The 21,699-nt window shown below is 48.0% G+C and overlaps 1 protein-coding gene across 10 annotated transcripts in view; it reads left to right on the forward strand.

The window, feature by feature from the left end:
* The first annotated feature begins 1,191 nt into the window (after positions 1-1,191).
* The window catches only part of DYNC2I1 (dynein 2 intermediate chain 1), a 50,673-nt gene continuing 30,165 nt past the window's right edge, over positions 1,192-21,699 (forward strand). The window contains exons 1-10 of one of the 10 annotated variants that reach the window (XM_061166250.1): positions 1,192-1,309; positions 3,779-3,832; positions 4,614-5,022; positions 6,974-7,065; positions 8,490-8,798; positions 13,301-13,356; positions 14,647-14,701; positions 19,166-19,231; positions 20,018-20,095; positions 20,438-20,825. In XM_061166250.1, coding sequence (XP_061022233.1) covers positions 1,295-1,309; positions 3,779-3,832; positions 4,614-5,022; positions 6,974-7,065; positions 8,490-8,798; positions 13,301-13,356; positions 14,647-14,701; positions 19,166-19,231; positions 20,018-20,095; positions 20,438-20,825 — 1,522 coding nt within the window. In that variant the 5' untranslated portion in view covers positions 1,192-1,294. Of the gene's footprint in view, positions 1,310-1,627; positions 2,005-3,778; positions 3,833-4,613; positions 5,023-6,973; positions 7,066-8,489; positions 8,799-13,300; positions 13,357-14,646; positions 14,702-19,165; positions 19,232-20,017; positions 20,096-20,437; positions 20,826-21,699 lie in introns of those variants that run through there. The other 9 variants (XM_061166259.1, XM_061166255.1, XM_061166249.1 and 6 more) reach the window with 9 other exon arrangements.

Consider the following 21,699-nt stretch of genomic DNA (forward strand, 5'->3'; position numbering starts at 1 on the left):
CACCACAGTTCAAAAACATCAATTATTTGGTCTTCAGCCCTCTTTATGGTCCCTTCATGGATCACAGCCTTGTCCTGGGGAAGGGGCTTAGGCAATTCAACAAAGTTATAAGCCATGCTGTGCAAGGCCACCCAAGATGGATGGGTCATAGTAAAAAGTTCTGACAACACAAAACATGGTCCACCAGAGGAGGGAATGGCAAACCACTCCAGTATTCTTGTCCTGAGAACCTCATGAACAGTATGAAAAGGGAAAAAACATCAAAAGTACAGGCCCCCTAATAACACGCTCACGGATGCGCTCCTTAGCACAAGATTTGAGTCCTCTCTTTCTCTCTACCGGTAAGTGAAATCCTTTCTAAGTAACACTTGCAGGCTAAACTGACGCGAAACACTTCGCAGAATCAGAGCTAAGTGTCAGTTACAACGTGCATCACGGGAGTAGGACCCATCCCTCTCTAGTCTTGCATGCTTAAGATTGGCTTTTATGTTAACCTTAAAATAGTTGTGATAAAATATTATAAACGTGAGGTGCAGACTAGTGCCTTAATATCTCATTCCCCTTGTCGCCCGTTTTGTGTAAAAGTTGAGTCTTTCAACAAATACTTTTTCAGACACTTATGATTCCTACCATTCCCGCCCAGTAGCAAAGGGCGATCACGGGCAGAGGAACGCGAGCAGTGCGCGCCTCCGCGGAAGGAGAGCGCCCTCCGCCGCCCGGCCGGACCGAGGCTGGGTTCCGCTCCACTTCAAAAGGCGGGTTTGCCCGTTTCCCTGCGGCAGCTCCCGTTCTGCTCGGCTGCGTCCCCGCCAGAGAGCCGCTGGGCCGAGCTCCGGCCGCGCTCAGCCCTGCTCCGCACCCTTTCCCCACCCCGCCCCCTCGGGCCCCAGGGGAATAACGGCCCGGCTGTTGCTCAGGGCTTTCCGGGCCCGCCGGTCAGTTGCTAGGAGACAGGAGGGCGCAGGCGCGCTGGGGCGGCCGCGGGGCACGCCCGGCCGGCGGTCTCTCGGTGCTCTACTGCCCAGTCTGTCGGTTGCTAGGAGGTAGGGCGGCGCAAGCGCGTTAGGGGAGGCCGCGCAGCTGCGCCGTCTACCAGTTGCTAGAAGGAGGGGAAGCGCAGGCGCGCTGGGGGCGGCCGCGGGGCACGCTGGGCCGGCGGTCGCTCGGTGCTCAGCTGCCCCGCCTGCAGGTTGCTAGGAGGCGGGACGCCGGCTGGGGGTGCGGGAGCCGCAGCGTCTCTTCCCCGGCCTGGCCGGCAGGAGGGCAGCGCGGCCTCCGGGGCCTGCGCGCGGCGATGGAGTCCGGGAAGGTGGGTGCGGACGCCACGCCGGAAAGCCCGTGCCCGCCGGGGCCGCCCCCTCCTCGGGGGCGGGAGGCGCCCCGGAGCTGCGCTGTGGGACTGTAGGAAACTTACGACGTGTCTTATTTCCCAACGGATACATCGGGGCAGTACGAGTAGGGCTGGATGAGGTTCTAGACGTTAAAGTGCTCAGGACGGTGTTACTAACTCAGTAAATGAGCTATCTCGTTCTGCTTGCCTGTGGATTCCCGTAAAAGATGAGTTAGTTTGCATGCATTTCCCTCCTTTTTTTTTTTTTTTTGGTCTTCTGTCATTCACTTTTATCGTGTTAGTAATATCGATTAGGAGTTAGTGCATCAACTTCCTGACTTCTGTCGTCTTCTGCACCGGTTCTTTACATTTTCATAAGTTATTCTGTAACCTGTTTTCTCTGATTTGTTTATAGGAAGTTTTAAAAGTTGTGTTAACCAAACTGTAGAAAAGGAGACTTGATTGAGGTTAAAACGTGTCTATTTGGCCTATGTTACTACTGCAGCTTGGGAGATACAGATTCAAGCTCTTGAACTGTGTTCCCTGATTGCAAAGTGGGAGAGGCTTATAAAGGCAAGAATTTACAATGTTACATTTAGCTGCTTGAGTTGCTTGTCAGGAATTATCACTGGAGCTGGGAGGAGATGAGGACTTGCTTGGGGTCCTTGCAGTTGGTAAGTGCTGTTCTGATCGCTGTTGGTGATCTTGGGTGTGGTGCTGTTCAGAGAAAGTTCAATTTCTCAATGCTGCGGGGTAGGGTCTGAGGCCGGATCCTCAATGGTCACCCCTTTTGTTTGCCTGAACTGGGTCACTCCATTATAATGTCTGTTTGTCATTGGTTGTCATATCGTGATTATATAAACAAAGTTCACAGAGTCCACTGCGGAGCTAGGTTGTGTAATTGGGCCAAGGGAAGAAGTGCACTCTTGCTGCTCAAAGAGCAATGTGGGCATGTATATACCTATATATACGTAAGCAGGGCAGGTTCGTTTGTATATAAGTTACACTTGGATAAGGAGGTTGGAAGTTCTGCTGTTCAGGCATCTCTTATGGGGTTTTCCTTTGTCTTCAGGGTGCGGTTTATTCCTCTCGAGGGGGAAAAACACTGCCTCTCTACTTTATTTGCCTTTATCTGCCTCACGGGATGGGCTGAGCAGAGGGCAGGAGGCAGGGGCTCCTGGTCTGAAGCCAGTGGCCAAGCATATGCAGGGTGACACCTGGGGTTGTGATGGGCATGAGGAGCTCTGTGTCATTTTACAGTTTAAAGCATTTAAACGAGAAATTTAAAAAGGAAAGGAAGAAAAGCATCAGGATGAAGTAAGGCCCGAAGCCACGTTTTTGTTGGTGAAAATGTAAGAGGCAGCTGGAAAATCCTGGGGTCTCTGTTGATCTGTTGCCTTGTTCTTTTTTTTTTTGAACTTTATTGGCGTAAGTAATATAATTACAACCATTAAGAGCCCTGATCCAGTGGGTTTTCCACATTGGATCACATTCCTGCAGGTGCCTCCCATGGGTAGAGGTCTTGGACCCCACTGCCTGCTCCAGCAGCAGTGCACACTCTGTTGGCTTTCGGCCATTTGTTTGGAAAAGATCATGTATTAAACCTCTCTAAAGAGCAGTTAACTTGAGAGAAAATGTTTTTAAGTTCAGCAGCTGCAGGTTGTAGTGATGCTAACTGTTGCTCACCATCCTCACCATGTCTTATTGTGCACTCCTTTTGTTAAATCCACCGATTTATCAGAAAAGAGTACGTGTTCCACTGAGAGCAGAGAATGATGCCCTTTCTGCTTGTGCTTTGACAGATTCTTGACCTTGTTGCTTTTTATTTCTCCTTAGAGTGTTATGAACTGTTGTGAATTTTTCCCCTGCTTTCTTCATTTACACATCACCAGGATGATTTTTGGTGGCTGATCCATGAATGTGTTTTTGTTTTTTATTTGCACTCCATTTGCTTTAAATTTGAAACACACCAGGTCCTCCTGTATTTATGCTCTTAAGGCAGAGTTTCTCAAAGGCAAATGACGTAGTTGGGATAGGTTTGTCTTGTTCTCTATAGGAAACCATCCTTGACTGGTTTCTGCCATCACCCAGGGCACACAGCTGGTGCCCTGTGTTGTGGACTTGTTGCTGTCAGCACCTGAAGAGGCATCTGCCGGGCAAACCTCCCACTGAGGGGTCCGCTGTGGGTCTGCCTGGGGACGTGGGGCTGGGTGTCTGCACTGGGCTCGAACCTCAGAGCAGCAGGAATACAGGGTAGCCTGTGATCGTTTATGGGTAACTTAAAAAAATCTGTTTATGATACCTTTTATTCTTATAGACAGACAATAATTTCTGGCATATCAAGGATTGCCATTGACTAAAATGGTCTAATGAAAAAGCAGCTCACTGGAGCATAAAAAATTAGATGTTTTAAACTCTAAAATTCTAACTCTGTACTTTTCTTTTTAGAGAAGAACCAAAGATGATACTTGGAAAGCAGACGACCTCCGAAAACACCTTTGGGTAGTATATTTTAAAGATTTGGGGAAAGAAATTTTGAGTTTGGGTCTGTGTGGACCCTGGATGGTAATCTTGGATAGTGTTACCTGGTTCTCAGCTCTGCACGGCTTTGCTTACATATGGCTCATTTCAGAGGCATTTTGACGCAGAGATAAAGCCACGTGGTTAGTTGCTCAGGAACTGTCCTGTCTGGGGTTTTCTGGCCCATTTCAGCTCAGCATCCCACCAGTGGGGTTCCTGTTGGGGTTCATAACTCGGGCCTTGTGTATGTGTGTGTGTGGTGGTGGTGGGGGGTGGTGGTCTGTGTGCATATATGTGGGGAGCTGAAGGGTTGCAATCAAGACCTTCTGAGAAGGGACTTAGCTGGTGGTCCAGCTATTAAGACTCTACACTACCACTGCAGGGGGCATGTGTTCCATCCCTGGTCGGGGAACTAAGATCCCGCATGCCATGCTGCGAGGTCACACACACAGGAAACACCTCCTGAGAGTTTATGGTGATGGTCCTTGTTCTCTGAGGGGGACCCCAGCAGCCAGTGTCCTGAGACTTTAGGGCACAGCCTCAAGCTCCCTTCCTTTCTTTCGGATTCACGTGTTCTTTCAGGTTTGAGTTGCTGGCACCCTTGGATGTCCCTGGAGGTGAGCACCTGGCTGGTCACGGGGCTGCCTAGCTGACTGCCTGCCCGGCCTGCGGGGACCGACAACGGTTTAAGCCAGTGCTTCCTAGGGCCCTTCGGTGGGTGTGGCCCCGGGGTGCAGACCTCCGCTCTCCTTCCCTCGTGTAGGCGGCTCAGTCCTCTGGTCCCAAGGAGGAGAAGAAGCACAGAGACCGGAAACCTCTGCGGGAGTCGGAAGCGGACCTGGCAGACGGCAAAGAGCACCGACCCGGGGACCCCGACCGCGAGGCCAAGCACCGAGAGCGAGAGCGGGCCGCCGAGCGGGATGGCCACGCCGCCCGGGAGCACCCGCGCGGGGACAGGCATCGGGAGCGGCGGAAGGACAGGGACCGGCAGAAGGAGAGGCACCGGGAGCTGGACGCAGAGAAGCCGCACGGCCGGGGGAAGGAGCGCGAGAGGGACCAGGAGCACCGGGCGCGCCGCGAGGAGCTGAGGCAGGCGGCCGCGCACCACAACCTGCTGGCCCGGGACCGCGACCGGGACCGGGACCAGGACAGGCCGGAGCGCCGGCGGGCAGGTCTGTGTCTCCATGGAGGTGACCCCGCCCCCGGGTCTTCTCCTGTGGGTTTTGTAAAGGCTTTGGCTGTGAGATCAGACCCCTGTGGTGCACCTGTGCGCACTTTGCACTGCTTTCTTTGGTTGTCTTTAGTGAACAGGAAGAGCAGCAGCTTAATTATTGGCTGGAGTTCTACTACTGAAATATACTTTAGATTTATTCCCTCCATAATTCACAGCCCCTGTTTTAAATTAAAAAATAATGCTCTTTGATAAAAGAATTTCTCCAAAGTATCAGATTTATTTTAGCCATATTTAAATATCTGTTCAAAATCCTAGAAATTCTAAGGTAGAAGTACGTACTTTTTTCTTCCCAAATGGAATAAAGTATCTTCATTATTTTTTATTATACAAATGGTATCTTCTTCCTATAAAAAGTCAAACTAGCCAATATACACTAAAAAGGAATAGTTAGAAGAGCATATCGTGGCTCCAGCATCCTCGGGCTGTGACTGTCATGGAAGCAGGACCTCAGTTCACGGTCTGGTGGCCTGTGTTGCCCTGTGTAGGGGCTTGGACCCGGGGACCTGAGCTTTGGGCATGGTGAGGTTAAGTGGGCTGTCTCTACTCAAGTTCAACAGTGACTCCCGTGCCACCCATTGCCTGTTTTCAGGATTACCATTTTGATGTTCTTGGTATTTTTTTAATAGTGACGTCCTTTTTGTTTTCCGGTCATTCTGGTTTCCCTGCTCTTGTCTTCTCAGTGCAGCGTTGCTCTGGTCGTTCAGGAGTCTGTGCAGAGTCTGTGCAGCCTGACTCTGACAGCCCTTCCTCCTCCCATGGTCATTTGCTTGCCCCTTCCCTTGTCTCCTTCGTGTCTCCCCAGGTCCCCAGACCCTCTCTTCCTTCCTTATGTCGCAAACCCTGGGAATCCCCCTGACCCCACTCTCTCTCTCAGAGCCTGGCCCTTCTCTGCACTCCTGTCACCCCCACCAGGGGACCCCACTGTGTGTTTTGATCTCTTATGTGTGTGCTTAGTCACTCAGTCGTGTCTGACTCTTTGTGACCCCGTGGACTGTAGCCCGCCAGGATCCTCTGTCCATGGTATTCTCCAGGCACGAATACTGGAGTGGGTTGCCATGCCCTACTCTAGGGTACCTTCCTAACCCAGGGATCGAACCCAGGTCTCTCACGTTGCAGGCACATTCTTTACCATCTGAGCCACCAGGGAAGCCCTTGATCTCGTATGCCCAAGGCTTTTAGAAAGTGGTCAGGTTTGGTGAATACTTCTGTGGAGAATGAAATTTGTTTCAATGATCTCTGTATGTTGAGTTTTGTCCTCACCTTTACAAATGTGGGTTTTTGTAGTTTTAAGCCTAATAAGTATTGTGCAGATTCAAAAGTGGAAGTCTGGTTTTTCGCTCCTGGACGGGGCTGCGGGCGTCACCAGTGATTGAGGTGGTTGTATTGGGTCCCCGTGGCAGGGAGAGATCACGGGGTGGGGTGGGGGCATTCCAGCTTTCACCTGAGGCCTGGGGAGTGGGCCGTCCTTGCCCTCTGCATCACCCGATCTCCTGCACCAGTGTGCCCTGGGTGGCGGGGTCTAGGGGACCTGGGGGCAGGAGGGGCAATCTCCCAGTTTGTCCGAGGCGGCTTTTCTCTTGGCTGACCATGGGGGAGGGAATGCCTGCCCAGCTGGACTGGACTTTGCTTCCCTGAGTCTCTGGCAGCAACCAGAGCTCTGAAGCCCTGTGTTTGGGCTGGTGCCGTCTGGGGCTCCTCTGACATGCTTTCCAGGTTTCCTTCTCCTTTATTCCATTTTAAGTTCAGATTCTAGAACTTTCCACACTTGAGACTGGAGAATGTGTCTTAAAGAACATGTTTACACATGTGATACTGTGTGATGTGTCCTGTAGACACTGCTGCAGGACATTAAAGTTTGGGAATGTTAAAAACCTGTTTTATTTTTGTAGGAAGTAAAGCAAGAATTGAAGAGAGGGAGCAGAGAGATGAAGACTCTGAGCGAGGAGATGAGGATCGGGAGAGAAGGTACCGAGAGAGAAAGGTATGAAGGGAGCGGCCCCGGGCCCCAGCTGCAGGGCCCAGGACACCCAGGCGGGCACTCTGGGAGCTTTTCTGGTGAAGCGCGTAAAACAGAGTCCAAGACCCAAGACTCTGCTCAGGCATTGAGATCCTTTAGGCAAGTGTGTTTCTCCAATTCCAAGAGTCAACACTGGCTATTCTGGAAAATTTACAAAATGCAAATAAATAAGAAGAAAATAAAAGGTGGGTGCTCACCTAGAGATAATCATTGATAATGTTTAGGTATATGTCCTGTAGGTTTATATATTCATATATATGTATATGTTTGGATATATACATGGAAACTTCATTTTAAGTTGGATTTTTACTGTTTTATAGCTGCTTAAACTGAACACATTTTGAGCATTTTTTCTAAGCTATCACATGTCTGTAGTATTTTAATGGCTACATAATACATTATTCAGTGATATCAACACACCATAGTTTTCTTGACACATCTGCTTCCTTGGATATTTACTTTGATTCTAAAATTTTTTTATTAGGACATCCGAGGTGTAGACTTTTTGCGTTTATTCATAATTATTTCCTAATGATTAATTTCTGGAAGTGGACCAGCTGGATCACATTGTGTCATCTCACTAATTCACTTCACACCGAGCGTAGTTGTTCCCTTCATTCGAGTATGATTCCCCCCGACCTAAGCAGCAAATGTTTGCTCATTTGATTCACACGCGAAGGGCATTCTGTGAAAGGATCTATGGCCCTTTTAGTTGTTACTACCTGTGCATGTCTGCCTCCTGGTCTGGCGCGGGGAATAAGGGTGCTTTGAAGATGAACTGTCTGATGGTTATGTTGTCACTGCTGTGAGCAGAGTGAGTGGGGGCAGTGGGATCGTCCCCAGAGGGGTGGCGTAGAGAGGGAGGAGGCCCAGAGTGAAGGGAAAGGACGGTGCACTTTGGGTTCTGTTGCGATGTCCTGGTGATGCTCACGACCTGCGATATGAGTTTGCAGCCGCTCACTGCCTTGTGGTGCCCGCCCCCCGGGGCACCGGGCACCCCCGGGGGCTTGAGGGACCCAAGGGTGAGGCGCGTCTCCCTGCGGGTGGGGGCGGGCGCGTGCTGGGAGGAGGGGCGCCCTGTGCTGCCCCGACGCGGTTGTCCCCCTGAACGCCTCATACGGCGCCCTCGGGGGCCTGGCAGGCTGGGTGCGGACGCGGGGAGTCGGGGCGGGGACAGCAGCTAGGTCAGGAGGGTTCGCCCCGCGGAGGAGGGGTTCGCCCCGAGGGCGAGGCTGCGGGGGGTCCCTGCCGTCTCCTGTCCCGGCTGTCACGTGCGTCTGGGAGGGTGGCCGCGCCGGAGCCTGTGCCTCTCCACCTCTGCGGGGTGTGAACGCGCGACGGCGCGTGCGCTGGCGACGCTTACGTGTCTGTCCCCGTCACATCCACAGCTGCAGTATGGCGACAGCAAGGACAACCCCCTCAAGTACTGGCTGTACAGAGAGGAGGGCGAGAGGCGGCACAGGAAGCAGAAGGAGCCAGAGCGGGAGAAGAAGCACCGGGAAAAGAGCGCCACGCGGGAGCGGAGAGAGAAGAGTTCCAAGGAGAAAGGCAGCTCGTTCTCCGACAAGGAAGGGGAGGAGAGGCATAGAGAGAGGCGCCATAAGGAGGGCGTCCCCGCGGGCGAGGAGAGGCCGCGAGGCCACGCGGAGAGGAAGGAGCGGTCTCGCAGGGAGGAGCACAGGAGGAGGGAGGCGAAGGTACTGCGCCCCGCCCCGCGCCCGCGCCCTGCCCCGCGCCCGCGCCCCGCCCCGCCCCGCCCCGCAGCTGCTGGGGCCAGCTCCCACAGGGAGAGGCTGCTTCCCAAAAGGTGACCTCGGTGTAGACGGGAGTCAGGCAGTATCACGTGACCACGTATGCACATGGCTGATCTCCCAGCAGACGTGAAGTGCAATCGACTTTTACCATATATTCATAAATTTTTCATAACATTTTGAAATTTAACATTAAAAAGGAAGCTGATTTTTTTTTAAATGTATTTTAAATTAATTTATTTATTTAAATTGGAGGCTAATTGCTTTACAATATTGTGCTGGTTTTTGCCATACATTGACATGAATCAGCCATGGGTGTACATGTGTCCCCCATCCTGACCCCCTCCCACTTCCCTCCCCATCCCATCCCTCAGGGTCATCCCAGCACACCAGCTTTGGGTGCCCTGCTTCGTGCTTCGAACTTTCACTGGTCCTCTGTCTCACATATGGTAATATACTTGTTTCAATGCTATTCTCTCAAATCATCCCACCCTGGCCTTCTCCCACAGAGTCCAAAAATCTATTCTTTACATCTGTGTCTCTTTTGCTGTCTCACATATAGGGTCGTTGTTACTGTCTTTCTAAATTCCATGTATATGCATTAATATTCTGCATTGGTGTTTTTCTTTCTGACTTACTTCACTCTGTATAATAGGCTGCAGTTTCATCTACCTCATTAGAACTGATTCAAATGCATTCTTTTTAATAGCTGAATAATATTTCATTGTGTGTATGTACCACAGCTTCCTTATTGATTCATCTGCCAATGGACATTTATGTTCCATCCATGTCCTAGCTCTTGTAAACAGTGCTACAGTGAACATTGGGGTGCACGTGTCTCTTTCAATTGTGATTTCTTCAGGGTGTATGCCCAGCAGTGGGATTGCTGGGTCATATGGGAGTTCTATTTCCAGTTTTTTAAGGAATCTCCACACTGTTCTCCATAGTGGCTGTACTAGTTTGCATTCCCACCAACAGTGTAAGAGGGTTCCCTTTTCTCCACACCCTCTCCAGCATTTATTGCTTGTAGACTTTTGGATAGCAGCCATCCTGACTGGCATGTAATGGTACCTCATTGTGGTTTTGATTTGCATTTCTCTGATAATGAGTGATGTTGAGCATCTTTTCACATGTTCGTGAGCCATCTGTATGTCTTCTTTGGAGAAATGTCTGTTTAGTTCTTTGGCCCATTTTTTGATTGGGTCGTTTATTTTTCTGGTATTGAGCTCCAGGAGCTGCTTGTATATTTTTGAGATTAATTCTTTGTCAGTTGCTTCCTTTGCTATTATTTTCTCCCATACTGAAGGCTGCCTTTTCACCTTGCTTAGAATTTCCTTCTTTGTGCAACAGCTTTTAAGTTTAATTAGGTCCCATTTGTTTATTTTTGTTTTTATATCCATTTCTCTGGGAGGGTCATAGAGGATCCTGCTCTGATTTATGTCGAGAGTGTTCTACCTATGTTTTCCTGTAAGAGTTTTATAGTTTCTGATCTTATGTTTAGATCTTTAATCCATTTTGAGTTTATTTTTGTATATGGTGTTAGAAAGTGTTGTAGTTTCTTTCTTTTACAAGTGGTTGACCAGTTTTCCCAGCACCACTTGTTAAAGAGATTGTCTTTTCTCCATTGTATAATCTTGTCTCCTTTGTCAAAGATAAGGTTTCCATAGGTGCATGGATTTATCGCTGGGCTTTCTATTTTGTTCCATTGATCTATATTTCTGTCATTGTGCCAGTACCATACTGTCTTGATGACTGTAGCTTTGTAGTATAGTCTGAAGTCAGACAGGTTGATTCCTCCAGCTGCATTCTTTCCCAAGATTGCTTTGGCTGTTGAAGGTTTCCATCAGTGTTTCCATCAGTTCAGTTCAGTCACTCAGTTGTGTCTGACTCTTTGCAACCCCATGGACTGCAGCATGCCAGGCCTCCCTGTTCATCACCAACTCCCAGAGTTTGCTCAGACTCATGTCCATCGAGTCAGTGATGCCATCCAACCATCTCATCCTCTGTCATCCCCTTCTCCTCCTGCCTTCAGTCTTTCCCAGCATCAGGGTCTTTCCAAATGAGTCAGTTCTTTGCATCAGATGGCCAAAGTATTGGAGATTCAGCTTCAGCATCAGCATCAGTTCTTCCAATGAATATTCAGGACTTATTTCCTTGAGAATTCTTTATACCTAGATAGCCATTAAATCATAATGTTTTCCTACCTAGCACTACTGATTTCATTCTGTTTCTTCTGTTCCAATCTATTTTATAGACTGATGCCAGACTGTTCTTCCTGTTAAACATGTTAATTATGCCTTTTCTAATTGATTTTGGAAAGATTTTTAAATTAGAATAAAACAACAGTTATCTGTGATCCAAGACTTGGAGCTAATCCATTTTGTAATATATATTTGGAGAAGGAAATGGCAACCCACTCCAGCATTCTTGCCTGGAAAATCCCATGGCTTGAGGAGCAGGGTGGGCTACGGTTCATGGGGTCGCAAAGAGTCAGACACGACTGAGTGACTAAACAGCAGCAACAACACGTATTTACTTGCAGTCCTGTTTCTACATAATGAGTGCCAGGGTCCAGCCTCAGCAGGATCCAGCCAGGGGTACCCTCAGGATGAACGGTGTTGGTGAGAAAGGGGGAGAGAGAGAGAGAGAGAGAGAGAGAGAGAGAGAGAGACCAGACTGGGGGTGTACAGCAGAGCCTGGCAAATCTTTATTTTTTACCGTAGCTTTTATATTCTAAGTTAGTACATTTTTAAGGGGAAGATAGTTTAATATTACATCAGTTTATCCTTCACGAAACCAGGGTATTTTCTGCATACTTCATAGTGAGAGTCTTGTACATTATCTTCTGGCCTTGGGGCCTATTGACATTTTATGACCTAGGTGAATGCAAAGCTGTTTTCCGTAATCTATTCTTTAATGAACACAAAGGTCAGTCCTTTTGCAGAAGTTATCAGTTAAATTTATCTAAAAGATTTACCACACAAAGACTCTGCAGCTCCGGTGAGTCAGCCCCTGTTTAGCATTCCTGGTTTAAATGAACAATTCTAAACTCTTATTTTCCTAAATCTTTAACTATAACCGCTTTTAGAATAATATTTTTGTGTTCTCTAATAGGGCTTCCTCACCCCTCGAAGGGCTCTGTGCCTATTAGGGCCTTTATGTGATCAGGTTCTTTATGCTGTTTATGATTAAGGTGCTGTGAGCAGTCATGTGCATTAGTACGCTTTTGCCAAGCAGGCTAGAATGCCAGCAGAGGGGTCTAAATGGAAACACTCCTTTCATCTTGGATAATCTTATAGGATACCGCCGTCCAGGGGACATATTGATTAAAGTTCTAAGTTGGTTCTGTTTGGAGAGAGAGCAGGGAAGGCCTTCTGCCTGTGTCACAGAAATTAGGGAGTAGTCTAATATAGCAAGCATCAGAAAGACAGAGATCATCTTTAAGGTGAGCGCCGGGGTAGCTTTTCAAAAATCCCTGAAGTCCTGATTTGCCCTGGTTGTCAGGTCTTCTCCTCACGACCTTGTCATGGGTGGGATCTCGTGCGCTGGGTCCCGGCACATGAGCTTAAATGAGCTTTCTAAAAATGCAAAATTGGAATTGTGCTGTTTTTTATATTTTTAATTCTGAGAATTGCTTTTTTAACACTGTGACATTAAATAGCTGTTTGGTATTCTGTCATGGTCATAACCTCATTTGTTTACAAGTAACCTAATACTGAACATGGAGGTCAGTAGAATTTATTGGTCAGAGACAGTGTATGAATAATGTGAACTTTTACTAGGCGTTTGCTACTTGCTGTGCATTGCCCTGCATGCCAAGCTTCCTTCTGCTCGGTGCTTTTTCTGGATCTCACCTCCCGCCCCCACCCTTGGCCCCCCAGGTCTGGAGCCCCTCTGTCTGGGAGGCGTGGCCCCTCTGCTCCAGGCCCTCCTCAGGGAACAGCCTGATGCCCCTCCTTTCCTGCCTGCTTCCGGGCAGTGCCCACTCAACAGATGGCTCTCCTTTTAGATAGCCTACCTTCATGTGTTGATTTATATTCTGTTTTTAAAAATTCACTTAATTTAAGAGAAGAACGTTTAAATTTTTTCCATAGGTGTATGGATTTATGAAACAGCCACATTGCATATGTTTGAAAGTTTTATCGTTTTAAACGGTATGAGGATCTAGTCAGGTTTTCTGAAAATTAGGTGGAATTGGTAAGTATAAGTTTCTTTTCTTAGGTAACATTACGGAGGCGATGGATAACCACCTTTTAGTGTCCCGTGTTCATCTCCCTTACATCAAGCACCTTTTACTAAGACAGGTGGTGAAAGCAGTCATTTTAAGAGGTGCCTGTAGCACAGACGCAGTTGTTAGATTTTGAGCCCGTGACTTCCTTTTCAGAGCCTACTAACTGTGGTGAATTGGTTATGCTGTACTCATTAACGGTTGTCGGATTTTCTGCCAGGATGGGGAGCACAGACATCGTGGTACGAGTCTGAGGAGAGACGGCACGGGCAGCCAGTGAGTGAAAAGTGCCCTTCGGCTGATTGCTGTGTCTGTAGCTCAGTTCTCCCAGAATGCGTTGAAACGGACTTTTCCTCTTGGGCCTGATTATGGCTAGGAGAAGAGAGTACACTGCAGATAGACTTCAGGTTCTCCAGATAGGAACCCTCCAAGCTGTGTCTTCGGGGTCCTGCAGGAGCTGGGAGCTTGTTATGGGTTATGAGTCCTGCTTGGCCTTTTGCACACTTGCTGGTGCGGCCTCAGGACATCAGCCCTCCCCGAGCACCAGTCTCCGGGAGTCTCCACTCTGTGGGGGAGGGCACCTGCGGGTGGCTCTGGGTGTCCAGTTCCCGACCCCGGGATGCTGAGCACAGACGTGCCCAGCAGACCTGCTGCCCCGTGTTTGCAGGTCAGGCAAGGCGTGGGCACTGCCCACCGCTGCGTCCACCCTTCCTGGGGGTGGCTGGCCCTTCAGAGCCTGTCTTTACTGTGAAGCTCGGACGAGGCCAATTTTGTGGGTTTTATGAAGATTAAGGTTAGAGTTTGCATGTAAATCCTCATTTTGTATGTGAGCTCCAGATTATAATTTGTTCTTTGCAGCAACAATATTTGGTGATTCTTTTCCACAGATTAGGGAGATTCAGGTTAAATGCCTTGCCCTAAATCTTACAAGTTTGCACAAAGTTATGCTTAAGCCTGGGGTGCAGATTCCTAGATTTTGTATTGCATGTCTGCTAGAAATGCAGTGAAGCTTTTGCTTGATTCTGTATGATTTTAAACATAGTGTGTGTTGAATTGGTATGAATGTTAAGTTCCAAATATTGAGAATCAGGCTGTAATTTTGAAAACCTTAATTTTACATCCAAAGTAAACATACAAATTATGTTCTATAAAAATAGAACATAATTCAAGATAAGTCTTTTGGAAATATTATATTAAACCTAAAACATTTGGGACTGATTCTTTCTAGAACTCTTAAAGGACATAGATTTATACATAAACACAAGTTTGTTAAAACGCATAATTTCTTCTCTCTACTGAAGATATTTCCTATCTTGTACTACGGCTAACACGGTAAAAATAGTTTAAAAAAGTTTAAACTATAGTTTAAAAAATAGTTTTAAAAAGGCCTTAATTCTAATAAAGTTCTAATAATAGTTCTAATAAACTGTGCTTTGCAAATATGCCAACCTACAGGCATTCTTAATCATATCAAATACTGACAACAGCCTTCACTGAGATGAAAATGCTTTAATTTTCAAGTCTTTGTTTAAAATTAATTTGACTTTGATCACGCTTGCTTTCTAGGCATGTGGAGAACTCAGTGAGGAGTGACGGGAAGGACAGAGACTCAAGAAGGAAGGTGAGACCCTTCCCGGGGGTTCTGTGGTAGGTCCAGTGACTCTGAGGGCAGAGCCTGGCAGGCTTTTTTTCACGTGGATTCCTTGAGTGGTGATTCCAGGAGGCACGTAAGAGATACATTTTAGATTAAAGGACTCAAATGGATTAAAGTGAAAAGATGGACAAGGTGGCCACCAAACAACAGTTGTACCGGAGCTTGGGTGGCTGGACCAGATGCCCGAGAACACATCATAGGAATAAGACAGGTCACTTGCAAGGAAGACATGACAAGTGTAAAGGAACACGCTGCTCAGAAGAGAGCCCCAGAATGCCAGAAGTAGAGGCAGAATGAATCAGAGGGAGAAGCAGAAAATTCAATAGAGAATGGGACTTTAGCTCCCACTTTCACGAATAGAATGCCAGCATTTCCTGCTAACAGATTAGACGATTTAGATGAAAGGGAAATTACTGGAAGATCGACGTTAGTGACATTGCCTCGAGAAGAAATAGAAACTCTGAGTGTGTGTATATATATATACTGTCACTCAGTCATGTCCTACTCCTTGCAACCCCATGGACTATAGCCCATGAGGCTCCCCTGTTCATAGAATTCTCCAGGCAAGAATCCTGGAGTGGGTAGTCATTTCCTCCTCCAGGAGATCTTCCCAACCCAGGTATCGAACTCAGATCTCCTGCATTGCAGGCAGATTCTTTACCAACTGAGTGACCAAGTTAGAAAAAAGTTGTGTTAGTGTTAAAAATCTTTCCACAAAGCAGCGGAGGCTCGGGTGACCTCACTGGCAACTTCTATCAGGCGTTTGTTGTTAACACTGACACCCTCATGGCCCCAGTCCTTTCACAGTTACTTCATATCCAGGATTAAGTGTGTGCACATGTGTGTATGTGTACATGAGAAGCATATGCAAGTTATAAGGTGTAGTAGTTCTTTCACGTTCTGGATTATCCATGCATGTGTACACGTGAGACGCAGATGTCAGTGATATGCTATCATTCAGACAGCACAATCTTGGTCTTCATTTTTTATGCCATCTTCATAATTATCATCAGAAGGATCTTCATAATGATTATTTAATATCTCTAGAATCGTATACAGTGGAGTTAAAATTATTACCGTACCATTTCCTAGGTTTTTGTTCTGTTGTAGGTAATGTGGCAAGCAGATTTTAGCTTTTGTTGTTGTTCAGTTGCTAAGTCATGTCTGACTCTTTGTGACCCCATGAACTGCAGCACGCCAGGCTTCCCTGTCCTTCATTATCTCCCAGTTTGCTTAAACTCATGTCAGTTGAGTCAGTGATGCCATCCAACCATCTCATCCTCTGTCGTCCCCTTCTCCTCCTCCCTTCAATTTTTCCCAGCATCATGGTCTTTTCCAGTGAGTTGGCTCTTTGCATCAGGTGGTCAAAGTATTGGAGCTTCAGTTTCAGCACCAGTCCTTCCAGTGAATAATCAGGGTTGATTTCCTTTGGGATGGACTGGTTTGATCTCCTTGCAGTCCAAGGGACTCTCAGGAGTCTTCTCCAACACCACAGTTCAAAAGCATCAATTCTTTGGTGCTCAGCTTTCTTTACAGTCCAACTCTCACATCCATACATGACTACTAGAAAAACCATAGCTTTGACTAGATGGACCTTTGTCAGCAAAGTGATTTCTCTGCTTTTTAATACACTGTCTAGGTTTGTCACAGATGTTCTTCTAAGGAGCAAGCATCTTTTAATTTCATGGCTGCTGTCATTGCCTGCAGTGATTTTGGAGCCCAAGAAAATGAAATCTCACACTGTTTCCTCTTTTCCCCCTTCCATTTGCCATGAAGTGATGGAACTGGATGCCATGATCTTCATTTTTTGAATGTTGAGTTTTAAGCCAGCTTTTTCTCTCCCCTCTTTCACACTTACCAAGAGGCTCTTTAGTTCCTCTTCACTTTCTGCCATTAAAGTGGTATCATCTATATATCTGAGGTTATTGATAGTTCTCCTAGCAATCTTGATTCCAGCTTGTGCTTCTTGCAGCCTGGCATTTCTCCTGATGTACTCTGCATGTAAGTTAAATGAGTTGGGTGACAATATACAACCTTGACCTACTCCTTTCTCAATTTGGAACCAGTTCCATGTCCAGTTCTAACTGTTGCTTTTTGTCCTGCATACAGGTTTCTCAGGAGGCAGGTAATGTGATCTAGTATTGCCATCTCATTAAGAATTTTCCAGTTTGTTGTGATCCACAGAAAGGTTTTAGTGTAGTCAATGAAGCAAAAGTAGATTTTTTTTGGAATTCCCTTACTTTTTCTATGATCCAGCATATGTTGGCAATTTGATCTCTAGTTCTTCTGCTTTTTCTAAATTTGGCTTGTACATCTGGAAGTTCTTGGTTCACATATTGCTGAAGCCTGGCTTGGAAAATTTTGAGCATTACTATACTAGCATGTGAGATGAGTGCAGTTGTACAGTAATTTGAACATTCTTTGGCATTGCCTTTCTTTGGGATTGGAATGAAAACTGACTTTTTCCAGTCCTATGGTCACTGCTGAGTTTTCCAAATTTGCTGGCATATTGAGTGCAGCACTTTCACAGCATCATCTTTTAGGATTTGAAATAGCTCAGCTGAAATTCCATCACTTCCACTAGCTTTGTTCATGGTGATGCTTCCTAAGGCCCACTTGACTTTGCATTCCAGGATGTCTGGCTCTAGGTGAGTGATCACTCCATCACGGTTATCTGGGTCATGAAGAGCTTTTTTGTATAGATCTTCTGTGTATTCTTGGCACATCTTCTTAATATCTTTTGCTTCTGTTAGGTCCATACCATTTTTGTCCATTGTTGAGCCCATCTTTGCATGAAGTGTTCCCTTGGTATCTCCCATTTTCTTAAAGAAATCTCTAGTCTTTCCCATTCTTTTGTTTTCCTCTGTTTCTTTGCATTGCTCACTTAAGAAGGCTTTCTTATCTCTCCTAGCTGTTCTCTGGAGCTATGCATTCAGTTCGGAATATCTTCCCCTTTCTCCTTTGCCTTTTGCTTCTCTTCTTTTCTCAGCTATTTGTAAGGCCTCCTCAGACAACCACTTTGCTTTCTTGCATTTCTTTTTCTTTGGGATGGTTTTGGTTATCCTCTCCTGTACAGTTTTATGAGCCTTTGTCCATAGTTCTTCAGGCTCTCTGTTTACCAGATCTAGTCCCTTGAATCTATTTGTCACCTCCTCTGTATAATTATAAAGGATTTGATTTAGGTCATAGCTCAATGGCCTAATGGTTTAACCTACTTCCTTCTGTTTCCTGGGAAGAATAATCTTTTTCTTTCTCTGATAGTTATCTGAAACACTGGACTGTGAGAGAGCTGTCTTGAGCATCTGGTGCCGTGTTTTTATGGGTCTTTATTCCATGAACACACACAGAAGCACAGTCTTTTCTGATAAGTCAGGTCGTGCAGCTATGTTGGTTGATGTGAGGATGTTTTGTTCAGTCTGGGCAGTGGTTGGATTCCTCCCTGTCCAGGTGTAGCCACACCTTAGTAAAAAGTGAGCCTTATAGGTAATTCTTGCCACGTAGTCTTTTTTCTGTATAATCTTTGATTGTGCTGTTTTGATGTCTGTGTTGGGGGGCGGGGGTTCGATGCCTTTTTTCTGTCTTGCTCACACCTGCAGCATGTGCAGTTTGTCCTGATTCTGTGGAAACCCCTCTAGCTATAATGATTCAGATCTCCCTCCTACTTCTCATGAGTAAGTTTCTTGAACTGGAATTATTGAATGAAAATATCCAGTTTTTAATATTTTTTTTCTCTCAAATTTTTTAGCAAGGGTTAGCATTGTTCACTAGAATTATAATGTGAGCCACATTTGTAATTTTAATTTTTTTGGTAGTCACCTTAAAAAAGAAACATGAAATTAATTAATCCAACGTTTCTGAAATAGTCTTTCAACATGTAGCCAATGTACAAAATTAGACATTGTACATTCTTTTTTTCACCAAAGTAGCAAAATATGAGAGGTGTTTTTCCCCTGAGAGAGCCCAGAAGTGATCTTGAAGATAGCTGGCAGCCGGTTTGGCTTATGACTGGCCATGTGTTTTATAGCATCAGCCCTGAGTTACCTTGGTGTAGTTGCTCAGCATTTACATGGAGACCCCACACTATGCCAGATTAAGCTTCCGGGTGGAAAGCTGTTCCCCTTCCTGCTGGGGGCGTCATGCTATCCCCACACCTTTGCATCGAATGGTTGCTGGCGGTGACGTCTGAGAGCCGTGCCTTCCTGGGGCCGTGGCCCCAGTGGGACAGCCAGGTACCCCCGCCTCACCAGCACCTGGAGGAAGGTTCAGTCTCCCCGTTTCTTGGAGGAGGACGCTGAGGCCCGCAGAGGTCAAGCTCCCTGTGAGGCGCTGCTCAGCGGTGCCCCTTGCGCAGTCCCTGGCCCCCGCGGGAGGAGGCTGGGTCCCGGGCCTCCCCTCCGCCCTCCGGCTGACCTGCTGTGCTCTGTCCCCCAGCACGGCCGCGAGGAGGGCCCCTCGGTGTGGAAGCTGGAGCAGAGGCAGGGGAGCGAAGAGGCCACGGTGAGGGGAGGAGGCGTCCGTCTGCGCCGTCTGTCAGCCTGCGCTGTCTGTCAGCACGCTGGGCCGGAGGGGCTGCTGTGCCTTGGCGCTGCGCCCCCCCGTGTGCACTCCCAGGAGCTCGGGCTGGACGCGCCCCCAGCCTTCGTGCTGTTTCTCTGCCTTGAAAGTCAGTAGGTTTGGGGAGAATGCAAGGAAGTGAACAGAGACCTCACAAAGACACGATCCGGGTGTTGTCAGTGAGGAACGGTCCAGGGAGCAGGAAGTTTGCAGAAATAAACGCCGAGCCAGCGGTGGAGGAGCAGCCCGCTCCTGCAGGAGCCGCTGGTGGCCTGGGGCGTTCTTTCCGAACCGGGGCGGAGTGGGGCCCCCGGCAGGCCAGGGACGCTCTCCTGTCCCTGTCCTCCTGTCTGTCCCTGGCAGGCACCCCGGGTGGCTGGGGGGCCCATGGCCCATTTGCCGAGCAATGAGTTGTTGGGACGTGGAGAGCCTGTGATGCTGGGTCTCTGGTTTATTTGTTCAGTAACCAGAGACCCACTTTTTTCTTTGGCCATCAGAATTTAGAGTTTTCTCAAAAAGAATATGATTGATAACTGTTTTCTCTTTCTGGTCATACTTATAAGTCAGGGTATTTAAGAGTTGCGATAAGGTTATGTTAATTTTATAAATATTTGAATTTCTAAATTAACAACCTGAAGTGAATCTCAGAAAACATGTATTTTACAGCCTATTTGCAAGAATCAACCTGAGATTGAATATTTTAATTATATGTTTGATTTCTGCCTGTAGAAAATCGAAAAGGAAGACGTTGATTTAGAAAATGTTGGAACGGATGAGTATACAGCCATTTTTGAAGATGATTTTGAGGTAGGTATTTAAAATTTTCTCATCTTAAGGATAGTTTGTTCTAAAAATCAGAAACTTAATTGTTTTTTCATCTCCTCTTATTGCTCTCAGTACTCCCTATCTATTTGATTTAGATCTGGTACCTATAAAAAGTTTGCTGTACATCTACCATTGCTGACCAGTATGGTGTAATTAAATGATTTTTCAATTTAGCCTGTCGATAGTGCACTACCGTCAAACGTGTGTGCATTATGTGTGTGCATGTGTGTGTGTCTACATGAAGTACACATGGATATACATGTCTCCGTGTGCTCCCACTCCCACTGTCGGCACAGGTGTGTTTGCACTTTATTGTTCACCCAGAGCTCTGAAGAGTGCACAGTTCTGTCGGGGGTATACGGACGCGGAGGAGCAGGCACAGCAGTTTGCACACAAACCTGTGAGCTGCAGGGCGCCCAGGCACACGGGGGCCTGTCTGTGCGTCCTGCCGGCTGCGTCCTCCGCCCGCGAGCCTGTCTGCTCTGCGTGCAGGACTATGAGGACGACTTCGAGGTCTGTGACGGGGCTGACGACTGCGGGGCGGATGAGCCCAGAGAGGGCGAGGCAGCGGAGGAGCTGCCTCCGGCCCGGAGGAGGGAGATCCAGGAGATCCAGAAGGCCATCCTCGCGGAGAACCAGCGGGTCGGCGAACTGTCCTCGAAGCTGCCCGAGAAGCATGGCTGCCCAGAGTGCGCTGGGGGGCCGGGCCCGGGTAAGTGAGTGGACAGCGCCCCGCCCCCGGGGCGCGTGTTGAGTCCCTGCTTGGGGAGGGCGCTGCGGCGGGGCCATGCCGTGTGCTCAGTCGGCGTCCGAGGCCCCGGCTGCTTTTGTTTTGAGGAAGGAAGTGACGGCGTCGGCAGGAGGCTGGCCGTGGTGGGGCAGCCGTGGCAACTTTCTCTATGAAACTGGGAATGTGTTTTGCTCCGAAGCTCTTGGCACCTGGGTATGCGAAGATTACTTGTCAAGGCAGGGGAGCGCTCTCCATGAACGCTCCTGACAGCCTGGAGTGACGGTGCTTTGAGGCAGGAGAAACAGGAGATGCTCGGTCAGCACCTTCTCGCGGCCTCTCAGGCTGCAAGACGGCAGGACAGGGCACGCTCTTTGCCTGAGTCCAAACACACATCCAAGGGGAATGAGAAGATAGGGTGAGAATGAGTGCATAGAGAAATATGCGGGTCTGTCTGCACGCTAAGTGCAAGGGCCCCTGGGGGCTGAGGCCTGGTAGGTGGACCCCGTGGAAGGAGGGGGTGGAGTGGTCTGTCCTGTGGGGGCTTCTGGTGGTCCGTGGCCTGTCACCAGGCCAACCAGCCTGCCTGCTGTGACCTGACGGACCGCCGCCCGTGTCTGCCTGTCTCCTGCTCCCTGCCGCAGTGAGCGGCTTGTCCAGCCTGCACCAGCCTCTGTGTGTTTCCCGGCTGCTCTGCGTGTTCACACCTCAGCTCCCTCACCCAAGAAGAGGGGTTTGGAGCGGGCAGGGGAAAGTGGGCTGGGAGTGGAGGACTGACCACTCTTATATGTGTTCTTAAATATTTCTGGAAGTAGTGGGATTGGCACAGATGTAGGAAATTTTGCTTTGTTGCAGGTTT

Source organism: Dama dama, chromosome 18 (genome assembly GCF_033118175.1).
Source record: "Dama dama isolate Ldn47 chromosome 18, ASM3311817v1, whole genome shotgun sequence".
NCBI classification, from domain to species: Eukaryota; Metazoa; Chordata; class Mammalia; order Artiodactyla; family Cervidae; genus Dama; species Dama dama.